This window comes from Ptychodera flava, chromosome 13, assembly GCF_041260155.1.
Source record: "Ptychodera flava strain L36383 chromosome 13, AS_Pfla_20210202, whole genome shotgun sequence".
Classification (NCBI taxonomy): domain Eukaryota; kingdom Metazoa; phylum Hemichordata; class Enteropneusta; family Ptychoderidae; genus Ptychodera; species Ptychodera flava.
Window position 1 is genome coordinate 32,441,593 of NC_091940.1, and position 12,771 is coordinate 32,454,363.

Consider the following 12,771-nt stretch of genomic DNA (forward strand, 5'->3'; position numbering starts at 1 on the left):
ATGGTCACGTGACATGAGTCATTTTGACGTTCATACCGGTTAACAATATCTAAAACTGTTAACAGTTCGGAACAACTGTTGACTGGGAAATATGACAGGGCCTTCTACGCATGCGCACATTCTAGAACTAGTAAAGAAGATGAAGTGTCGTATGCGACTGAGACGAGTGGTGATAGCTATTAAAGGAACTTCTCGATTTTTCGGCGAGAATAGCGGATGAGGTGTGTTACAAAACATGTGGACTGGCCATATTCGGGTTAAAGCATACACTTGTGTCCCTAGGGCCTGAGAGTCGCCCAAACCAGTCTTTGTCCCTCTGCCTAGGGCCTCGTGAAACACAGTTTTAGGGCAACTGTCAGGCCCTCTGGCAACAAACATATGCTGTTACCCTCATAGCCAGTCAATATGTGAACAGTGTTATACTAACAGCTTGGACTCATGGTCTGTTTGAAAGATAAGCTATATGTCTTGACATGTGAGACAAAAAGCTGTGTTTCTTCTACCTATAAATTATGTACGTTTCCTTCAAGGTTTTATAGTTCACGGTGTGAAATACGATTAATAAAGTATATCGATGTTGGAAGAAATAATCTTCTAGTGAAATTATATATAGCAATCGAATCGATAGTGAAACAAATGAGTGAATGGTCGATAATGCAAGCGTTACTGCATATCGATTTATTCCATCACTGAGAAATTCTCGATGGTATCACTATATCAGAGTACATTGCAATATGGGACACCTAAAGACGTTGCACATTGTGTTTCTTAGATTTCAATTTGAAAAACCACGAGTATGTACCAAAAATTACGCTCATTGGTGGCTCTTAGAATTCTTTAGTTCATAACTTTGCCTTTGTCGTTTCGGCTTTGAGACGAAATTTCGGTTTGAAATTAGGATCGGTGAGAGACTTGCGATCCATCGTAAACGATTCAATGGGATATTCCGTCTTTCCATCGATCGCCATCTGACTCAGGATCTTGCCAAGCAAACAGGAAAATCTGAAATACGGAAATAAAAACCATACATAATTTCCTATTTATGGAACAACAAACTGAAACGATTCGAATTATCCGTTTTCACGATCCAACTGCAACTTGCTTCATCAAATGAAACTGCTCTTGCAGGCATTCGACAGGAAAAGTTTTCTACATTTTTAAAACATTCAACTTTAGTTTCTAGTACTTCAGTTCCAAAGAACTGTGAAAACACACCGGTCGATTGGTAAAGCAGTACCAAAGGATTAAGAATTTTATATCATCACTTGAACATTATTATCAAAGAGTACGAAATACTTTTCAAGGATCTAGAGGAGGATAGTTTCGTCACGTTTTATTTTACTTTCCTGTCATAACTGTAGAGGTAGTTAACACAAGATGCAATGTAAACTGTACGGCGATGACGTTGCGCATCTGATGAAAGTCGGATGCATTAAGTGTGGTGGTGCTTTGAAATTCCCTCATCTCCCGTGCCTATTGTTTGAACCATGTTGCTTGCTATCGACACTGGACAGTTAACCGGACAAGTCTATAATTACTGTCGTATGCAGATAAGAATGGACAGTGAAATTGATCTAAATGTTGTCAAACTTGTGTAATTGGTTTGTAAAGTTGTTTCAAAATTTACTACAGGATCTGTAACTTAAGTTGAGTTGCGGCAAACTAAAGACAGATGATAGTGTTGTTGCACAGTAGGCTTCTGCTGTAATTGTTGATATAAAGCAATAAAGTAGACACTGATTAGTGTCTGTGTGTGTAGGGTAAAGATTTCCTGAATTTCTATCGCCGTACATTTCGACAACTTTCTCACTTACTACTTCTGGCGTATGTTCACCTCTTTACCTGTGATCGTGATTTTTTTTTTTGCCAAAGAACTTCATAAAATGCAAAGGCAACGAGAGTCTAATGACAACTAGACTCTGACTTGGCTGTGATACAATGTAACTCAAAACAGCGGTATATAAGGAATGTAATATGAGTCTGTGTATGTGAAGTGCACTGCAAAGTGTACTCCCTGGTGTGTGTTTATTATGGGTCCATAAAAGCTCTTTGATTTTCACCGCAGTTATAACAAGTCAGTGCAACTTCCGTGGCAAGTTTTGGAACAACTTTACAAACCAATTACACAAGTATGGCAACATTTAGATCAATTTCACTGTCCATTCTTATCTACATACCAGTGTAATTCTCCATTTCAGTTATCAGTATTGTTTTACACAAACAATGTGTCCGGGATAATAAGTACAGTTTTAGACAAAGACATTATCTGCTCTTGTTATACCCATACAAATGAAGTGTTCGCAGCTTGTTGAGCAATGCCGTGGAGAAAATTAAAATATTCATGAAGTTAACATCTGGGAATGATAATTAACTAATACGCGGAAGTGTCAATACACAAAATTACCACAAGTTGGCCTAAGGGTACACCTTGCCGATGTGCCGAAGTAGATCAAAGTTTGCATGAAATTGAGGAAAGCTTGAGTATTGGGCTAAAATGAGAAGCAAACAAATACACACAATATTTAAACTGGTCTGAGACATACTTTACATTTGCACAAAATGAATTGAACAGTTCAGTAAATATCAGAAGTAGACCCCGGCCTAGGAAAAATAACATCGCACAATGAATAAAATAGTGATGACGGATTACTCATAAAAATTGCACATGACAGTTTCATAAACAATATGACCATCTCCGCGTTTCATACTTTTACCAGACTGAGACCCAAAAAGTGGCAGCTATCCCGTTAACGACCTCGTACTACAACTACCATTTACTGATAGCTCAGCACAGAAGGGACATCATCACGAGCTACCATCGCCATGCTTAAAGAGTCACAGTCGTTAGCTCTCCCTCAAAAGTCGTATGGGTCCCATGCTACATGATAGAGCCTGCAGATTTACATTTGAGAGCATAAGATGCAAATATGATGTTTCTGATGGCATAAATGGGAACACCACACTATTTTGATTTGTTTACTAGTTGTGACCGAGAAAAACGTACATGCGCATGCGTGACGACTGTGGCTCTTTAAAAGGTGTTCAACAAATATAAGATCCATGTTGTTTAGACAGAAAACGAAAGTTACCCACTTGAATGCATGCCCAGCGCCGTTACAGAATATAACTTGCGGGAAACCTTTCTTTTCCAGCGTGTCGACGACAAAGTGACGGTCGGGAGGCATTGCGTAGAGACAAGTCTTGGTATACAGCAGTGGTCCTACAGCCTGGTGGAAGGAAACACATAAGCGGTAAAAAGAAACTCGTAGTCATGTGGTCTGGTGACGTTTATTCGAGAAGCAACGAGCATTATTAATCGATCGTGGTAAAGTAATTTTGATCTTTTTCTATAAAATAAACGATAAAGAAAAAAAGGGAAAACCTATTACCTTTACATGAGGTCGTGGATTTTCTCTCAAAATTGTCTATCTGATATATATTTTTTTCTACACTGCATGGTAGGGTGTCTCCGTTAGAAGCAGTCAAAAGAAAACCGGAAATCTTACAGTATTTGTTTTACCTTGGGAAAATATTTCTCCAAAAATTCGAGACAAAGGTTCTCTACAACTGGGTCAGGTTTAAAATTCCTGGTTTCTGGCATTACTGATGGCCCTGAAACATCGGCTGCAACTTTCGTTCCAGTGTTGCCATGGATTGGTAGACCGTAGAAGTCATACCTTGCATCGTGAAAGACCCAATACGGGAAGCTGTTAGAAAACGAATGAAAAGCAACTGATGAGAGCCAATCACGACGCAGTTCTTGTAGTGAGCACAGAAGGTGGTCGGGCGGAATATTGATGCCAGACGGCTTTGAGTTGATGGTTGAAGCATTTGTAATGTCAAATTTTTGCAGTGAAAATTTGAATAATTTTGTGAACTCAATATCAAGCATGCATCCATCAACTATGATAATTTAGTTATCAATACAGTGGTATGTGAGAAAGAATACGTTTTTCATCAAAAACAGAAAGAAATGACAAAATCTGCATATGAAAATGTTATCGTTTAACTATGCCGGCTTTCTGACGAACGATTTCAGATAGAATTTGAAGCCGACGTTCATGTATATACGTTATGTCCACAGAGTTACTCAGATTGTTTGGTTGTCTATAAAACTCACTTCTCCTTTGTGAAATCCTTCATATTTGGTGTGGCTACATACGTGACCTGTTCCTGGGTCACTGTCAATGGAATATGCACACCAACAGATCCTAACACGTGATTGATCCAAGCACCAGCGGTGATGATGACGCGACGACAACGAAATATGCCCTGATTTGTGTAAACCTGAAGAGAAGCAGATACCTTTGTTCAAAGACAGACTGTAAAATAACCTTACAGACTCGATATGCGTCTGTGGCGCATTCGCTTTCAGAGAGAGAGAGAGAGAGAGAGAGAGAGAGAGAGAGAGAGAGAGAGAGAGAGAGAGAATAAGGCCGCGTTCAAAAAAAATGGTGAGGGGGGGCTGGAGGAATCGCGATTGAAATCTTATTTTTTTCAGATCCCCCCCCCTCAGTACCCTCAAAAATTTTCAAGTCCCCCCCCTCAATACCCTCAAAAATTTTCAAGTCCCCCCCAACATTACCATATAGCCGCATATTTATTAGGAATGCACGCAGAGTAAAAAAAAACATATAATGTGTCGTTCTGCATGCAAATGTTCAACACTACCTCTTATCAGCAGGTTGTAGAGCCATATACCTAGGGCAAGTTCTTAAATTGATTCATTTTTAAGTGCATCAGTGAACTTTTTGGATTTCTCAGTCTAAGCCGCTTTGAGTTTATCCAACTCTTGCCAGTTCAATGGCACCAGCTGAAAAGCACACAAAATGACAATCATGAGAGAGTATGAAAATTGTGTATTCCTAGCTACGTTTAACCAAATTGTGAAAAAATGAGCACAGTGACCTACCTAATTTTTTTTTTCAAAAGTACAAGACATATACAACTTAGATGCCACTTATAAATTTTTTTACAAAATTGACACTACTGGAAGGTTAAAATATTCCAGGAAATTAATGTTTTAATCTCAGAAATTTTGGGTATAATAATGGCAAATTTAATGACAAATAAAATATTCCATTTGGTCACACATTTTTCCATTTAAATTACAGTCTTTACTGTTCAGAGTTTTACTTTTGTGTGATTGGTACAATGAGATGTGAAAATTTCATTCACTGCATGAACTTGAAATGAATGGTTTTATATATTGATTTTAAGTGATTTTAGAAAAACTGGCTTTTCATCGTACATTTGTATAAGATCAAGTATGGTGACCCCATCTTTTTTTTTCTAATATTTGATTGTTCTCATATGCCAGAATTCAAAAATTCATGGTAACTGTTAGTCCCCTAGTCTTCTATGTGTTGCTCTCTGGCTGGATCTTGTGTAATTGTTTCACTGTCAATTGAGTGTCCTAGGACCGAAACTCTTCTTAAACTACATCAGAGTCAGAGCTACATGTATTACTGTCACTGCCAGTATGTAGTAGCAGGGCAGTAGTAAACTTTTCATTTTGACAATATTTTTGTTCAGTTTATACAATTGTGTTCTTGTTCTACTCCCTACAGAATGTTGAGCTATCCAGTATTCATCTTGCCAACACAGCCTACGTGTACCGTGCATTTGCATCATTCAATTATCACCAATATTTAGACAAACGGGCTTTGTTGACCAACTGAATATTGTGTTTTTCAGCAGCATGCTGTAGGAAGACACCAAGAAACTGTGTTTGATACATTGCATAGAAATATTGAACAAATTATCAACAGTTGTAGCTCATACCCCATTACAAGGCCAACTTGTTCTATGAAACTTTAATGGCATTCATACATTTTTAGACTTTTTAGAGATTAAAGACATAAAATATGACAAAACAGTTCTAGATTTTGTTTAATTATTACTAACATTAGAACCATTGGACGACATCAAAATGTTGGGAGTCAAAATATTTTCAGGTCCCCCCCCCCTATAGGCAGAGCAAAACTTTCAAGTCCCCCCACTCGACTACCCCAAAATTTTCGAATCCCCCCCCCCTGAATTCCTCCAGCCCCCTCCCCCCCACCACTTTTTTGAACGCGGCCTAAAGGTATTCCATAAATGTTAACTCTTTTTTCGTAGGGCAGTGCTCATATTCTTTGCTTCATTGGTCGATGCTAAGTCAAGTAACTCGCAATAGTGCTGTTTGTCAGATTGTGACTTGGTAACATCAGAAAATCAGACAAATAACCGGAATACAAACCAGTGCATGAACACCATCTGTATCCTTGTCCAGTTTCAATACTTTGCAATTCTCGACTATGGTGGCGCCATGCTTTCTGGCCAACTGTATGTGTGTGGCGTTCGCCATGGCAGCATCCACCAAGCCAGAATCTTTTTGATACAGACCAATGATGTCAGGCCCCGTGTTAAACTGAGGGAAACGCTCTCTTATCTGATCTCCAGTCAAACGCTCGTATCTATTTAAGTATAAATATAGAATATTTACTCGTAATTATTAGTTCTAACTCTTTCTAAAAAATTCTCGAAAATACCTGTTTTGATTCTCTTTTTATAAAGGCTTTGTTATCGGAAGACCATTTTTAGCTAAAAGAAACGTTATAAATTGTGTTAAAATGCGCGTAAGAATTACGGTCCCTCAGCTACATCCATTTATTGGTTTCTTTTGTTTGATAACAAGGTTTGTGACGGTTTTTTCCATGTCATAAATGAAAAGATAGGTACCCACTTCATGTAGGGGAAAACAGTAAGGGCAACAGTTTAAAGCTTCACACGTCAGGAAAAGTCGGGTCAGCTTCACAATTATAATTACATTCAAAAGGCTGCGCGAAACTGATTTTGATTTTGATGTCGTTCTTCTTGCAACAAATTCAGCATTAGTTCCGAGCGCCTCCGAAGATACCCGACGCTCAATTAAAAATTAATGTTTGAGTTGAAAGGTTGGGTTACCCCTTCCCCCCCCCCCCCCCCCCAATGTTTCAACCCCAGTTATGGTTACGTACGGGAGGTCCTGTTTGTCCATAGCAGCTGCATAGTCTTCGATTGATTGTACACACTCAGGAACCGAAATGTGACCGAGGTCAACACCGCCACATCTGTACACTAATTGTATCCCAGATTCCTTTTCGACTTCTTCGAATGTAGTGAAGGTTTCCCGAACCAGTTTGGTGTAGCATTCGTCGTGGTACAGCAAACGTCTGCGAGGGAACACGTACTTGATTGGTTAGAGCATGTTTCTGACAACATCTATGAATCACAGAACAGTACTAGTGTCCAAGTACATGAAGCTCGAAGGGGATTATTTTCTCGAAATATGAAGAAAAAACTGTTACAAATTATATCGAAAAGAACATTTACCTAAGCTTTAATTACAGTAATATTTATGATATAAATGGCAAACCATTCTAATTGTCTTACTAAATGTAAATTATTTTTGTAGTCAATACAGAGTCATGTGCCTCAGCAATTGAAACACGTTCGTCGGTCAATTAATTTTGCCTTAAATGCGCCTCGAAAGTGAAAGACTTAAACTTTTGCTCAAATTTTCCTCAAGTAATCTTTCAACTATATTCACTTTCAAAATCAAAAATAAAAATCGGGGGTCACCGTGCAAATTATTGTACTAGAGAGACAAATTACCTCAGATTTACCGATATTTGAAATTCAAAATGGGCCACCATCTCTATTTTAACTCTATGTTGAAAAATAAAATTTTCGCTATTTCATTCATTATGAATGAGGTCAATCACCTATGTATAAATGGCAGGTGTTGATATTTACACAGACCGATCTCTGTTTACAATCAACACTTGTAGCATAATGGAGCATGTATTTACAGTCGTTGCTTCCGAAACTCTTTCTTATTTCAAACTGACTAGATTTCGTTCAGAATGTGCCGCCTAAACAACACTTGGCGCACAATCAAGATGGCTTCGAAGTAACCTTGAATCAGTCCTCATCACGAACTTAAACAAGGCGACAACGATACTGAGTCCAACAAAAGTAAGTTGTAGCTAGGCACTTATTTCCTTAAAGGGACAAAGTCGGCCATTTTTCATGAATTTTGTTTGCTACGAGATACTACTCATATTGTTTGACATGTTGAAAGATACTGAATGAATGGGTGACCATGAATATATTTGAACCCAGTTTTCGACACCGTGACGATACATGAAACCATCGCGAAAACAGTTAATGGTCATGACCATTAATTCATTTTCGCGATGGTTTCATTTAATTTGTCTAAAACCGGGGTCGAATATATGCATTCACCCATTTATTCAGTATCTTTCAACATGTCAAACAATATGAGTAGTATCGCTTAGCAAATAAAATTCATGAAAAATGGCCGACTTTGCCCATTTAAGGACACCGACCATACCGACTGTGTACATACTCGTGGTAAAGAGGGGTAACTTACATGATACGAGAGTGGTCTTGTGAGCCGCCATTATCGTGTCCAAGTTTGAACTGCTCAAGGCCAAGAACGTCTACAAATATAAACCATTGCATATTTTTTAAGGTTATCGTGCCCAGACAAAGGGAACATTCACGTCACTCTGACTTCGTCTCATTATCTGGCATAGAGACCAAGGACGTATCGTAAAAGTTTTAGACCGAATATTTGTCCCCGGGGCGCATTCGACCTTCACCTGCATGTCGGACAAACAATTGATGTTCATGTTATATTTACAATCATCAAACTAGTCATTTCTAACATTAGCTGTTTTGAAAATGTATGAACACACATATATTCTACTCGTGATGACTATGTCATATCTATTTTTGATCATCGATAAATTCCCTCTTTGTTTAACAAAGTTTCGTTGTATGATTGAAACCGTGCCTTCAGTGTACAGTTAAACAGCCACAACTGTCGAAGGACCCAAGAAACAGTATTGAGAAGACGCACAGTCATGAGAGGGTGTACGAATCTTGTGTTTGAAATAAAGTCTATGAAATAGAAATGGCGTAAGACAAAAACCTCTCTCAGTTATGTGTAACATGGTGAAAAAGGCAACAGAGCCAAGATGAATAGAAGTCCTCGAGTTTTGTTCAGTTATCAAATATTTTTTTTAATCGCAGGGAGTACAAAAAACTTGTCAATATTTCACTTCAGAACCTAAGACTTCAACCTATTGCCCCACAGAATGGCCCAACTGAACGCTTCAGCAGCACTTTGGTTGACGTGTTTTCCATACGTTTGATGATTGGCAGAAAGATTAGGATCGCTGCTTTTTCACTTTGCGTGTCGTGTTAGCTATTTGAGTTCACAGTATTGCAAGTGTATTGTTATCCTCTTTCATACATATATGGAAGAGATGCACTTTTTCTATGGATGAACACAAAATATGCATTCTGAACTTGAAATTTTGGCAGATATTATAAAGTCACAGCCCGAAAGTTATCGAGAGAAAATGTTGAGAAGTAGCCTACTCAAATAAAAGTGCGGCATGATCGGAATCTAAACTTTATTTCAATTTTGCATACTCGATAATTACACATGTAATATCACTTTTCAGTTAAATTCGATCAGCGGTTTTTGAGGCATTGTGTTAATGGATGATAGATAGACAACAGGGCAACATGAGCCCTTGTGTTTTCGAACGGGAGATAAAAACGAAACTCGATATCTGAAAGAATCTGCTCCTACTACGTTCGGCGTATCTTAGGGAGCCATCATTATCTATGGCACGGGGGTCGGAGAAATCTGAGGAGGTCACTCAAAAATTGAAAGCTACAAGGGGGGCTGCTCAAAATGTTGAGAGAAAGCAGGGGGTACTCAATTATGGTGAAAAAAAATTGAAATATCTCTCAGATTGCACCATTGCACACATCCATTTCTCAAAATTTTCGATGCCAAAGGGGATACCCCCTTTCGTGTTCTCCCCTGGGATGTTCTAACAGTTTACTTTGTAAAAATCAAATTGAAAACACCTCTCAGATTGCACCAGACTGCACAATTGCACACACGAATTTCTCAAAATTTTCCATGAAAGAGAGGGGACACCCCTCTGACACTTTCCTCTTGGTTGTTCTCCCCCTGTACTTTCAAATTCTACCACTGCAGATATCCTATTGAAAATCCTGTCATGATATCCATCCAAATTAAACACTACTATATAGTTGGATACTGGTTATAGCATGAACTTTTATATCTATATTTCCTATTTTGTTGGTTTCACCTTTGTCAACCGTCATGAGATAACCGACGGGACGATATTCTAGTAGGGTACACCAGGATTCGAAAGGTCTTTAGGCCTACTATTGCTCTATTTCTGTAAATTTTACAAATAAATGTATTGATATTTAACTTTTCTAAGAGGGCGGGGGGGGGGGTTAGTCAAAATTTCTGTGTTAGAGAGGGGGTCACTATAATTCACCATGGTTGGCAAGGGGGTTACTCGAAATTTCAGTTTCCGATGATATTCCTCCGATCCCCCCAGGCCGTAAATAATGATGACTCCCTCAGTGTGTAGGCCTATATAGCTGCTCTGATCGACGCAACAACATCAACGCTAAAGCAGCAAGCACACGGCCCCGGGGCTACAGTGATTACATCCAACTCTACATGTATATACGGTTCTATGATTCTTTTTTTCACCGACACGCAATTACATGCAAAGCGATGTGCTGTTGTATGCCAGCACTATATGTATATTGTATGGACAGATCAACTGTTAAGCCTCAAGATTGCTGTGCGCTAACGCTGTAAACTCAGGCGGTTGATATTATTTTGACACGAAATTGTAAAACTGCGAACAAAAACAAATAATGATTGTGTGCATGACTATATTGTGAACCCAACACTACCAGTCCCTGGCACAGTCACGTGTTTTCTAAAAATCCGCTCTGCGCCGTGCCCAATAGACGTGCGCACATAATGCTTGAGAAGAAGAGCATATCTATGTACACACACGTCTACGGGACGCATAGGCGCAGAGTGGAATAGAACACAGGTGACTGTGGTCACTTGCTAGGAATGCGTACTCCCTTTGGACAGTAGCGAGACGTCTGCCCGTCTCCGGATCTCCTTCCTTGTCTCCCCATTCCTACGATTCCTTTCCTTGGAAGTCGGTCACTCACAATCCATACTCACTTGTACCGGCACGTTTTGACAACCAATACACGGTACCGCTGCCGATTCCACCGCAGCCGACAACGATGTACTCGAAGTACTGAGGTTTGCTAGGGCTCGCCGTCATGCTCACTCAACTTTCTAACATCAGACTGGGCATCAGACCAAAGCAGCAGCACGTTTTATTCCTTAGATATGGGTCACGCCCCGAAGGTCGCTGTACAGTACATTGTATGTTGATTTTCCAACTAACTGTCTTTTATGTATTTCTATTATGCATGTCACCGAATGAATAGCCTAATTGTGCCGTAAAAATAGTACACAAAGTAGTTGAAATAGGCCTATATCCTGCTACAACTTGGGTCAGACTTTATCGCAAAGCATTCGAAAGAAGGGGAGGGGGTTTAGACAAGGAACTTTCGCAAATAAAGAAAAATTCACAGATTTCCTTTTTTTAAAGCAAAATTACAAATTTTGCGCTATAAAATTATGTTAAATAAAGATAAACTTTAGGTCTCTGTGCAATTTGTTCCACACGCAAAAGACGCTAGTAAAGGCTTTAAAAATATTAAATTAGCCACTATGTATGTTCAAGTGCGTTTGTGTAGAAGGAACTTGATTTCGGAATTTCACCGAAAAGTGTCATTTCACCACACAGTGGAGTCTATGGGCAACTATGAACACGTTACTTCCCATACAAAGTTATAGCTGTATCTGTGCATTTATGTATTTGACAATTGGGCTTTAACGTCTTTATAACATGCATCACTTGCAAATTTTCACTTCAAATTTTTAGGCTAATTTGCAAATGACAATCATGTTTTATTTCCATAGCCAAATCATCAACGAATAGCGCATTGATGTAGGCCCTATTTCAATTACATTTATGCGGTTGATCGACATTTAACGCATAAGTTTTCTAAAAAAAAACCCAGATTTTCTGCGGCAAACATGTGATTTGAATATTTTTAAACCCGAAATTATCAAGTTTAATTTAGTTCAGGGTTCCTTTCAGTCAAATGATGACTATGTCATCAATAATTACCGTACTATCCTATAGGGCACGCGACATTCGATATGGCATGTATTAATACTAGTATGTATTTCACTAGAATATTAGAAGAGTATGTTTGTACAAATATGATATTGGAATTTTACCAAAACAAAGCTTAAGATTTCATTGGAGTCTCGGGGAAAACTATGGAAAAACCCCAATTATATATAGGCCTAATATATATATATATATATATATATATATATATATATATATATATACATATATATGTGTGTGTGTGTGTGTGTGTGTGTGTGTTCGAGTGCGTATAAATTTGTTTGTTTATTTGTTTTATTTGTATGTTTGTTACTTATTCAACTTTCTATGATGTTGCATCTTTGTTTGTTCGTTTGTTTATTTATCTATATTTATGTTTGTCTATATATTTGTTATTATTTATTTATGTATTTGTATGCTTGTTTGTATGTTTGTATATTTTTTGTAAATTTGTTTGTTTGTTTGTATGCTTGTGTTTTGTTTTTTCCTGGCTTCCCTTTGGTGCGACACAGCTTATTAGCACAAAATAAGAAATGGTGAGGCAAGGAGTAGACAAGTTAAAGTAGACAAGTTAAATTATTTAAAAACTTCTGGTAGATATCGAGAAGATACAGAGATGCAGTATCGAAATATGTCAAGTCTG

General features: G+C 38.3%; 1 protein-coding gene across 1 annotated transcript; it reads right to left on the reverse strand.

The window, feature by feature from the left end:
- Positions 1-641: 641 nt before the first annotated feature.
- On the reverse strand, positions 642-11,338 carry LOC139148191 (monomeric sarcosine oxidase-like). The gene is made up of 8 exons (XM_070719502.1): positions 11,099-11,338; positions 8,420-8,489; positions 7,002-7,196; positions 6,242-6,458; positions 4,121-4,287; positions 3,521-3,707; positions 3,094-3,227; positions 642-1,002 (listed from the first exon to the last, which is right to left on the reverse strand). Exons 1-8 carry the CDS (start codon positions 11,202-11,204, stop codon positions 843-845), a joined length of 1,236 nt encoding a protein of 411 aa, XP_070575603.1. The 5' UTR covers positions 11,205-11,338; the 3' UTR covers positions 642-842.
- Between the last annotated feature and the right edge of the window lie 1,433 nt (positions 11,339-12,771).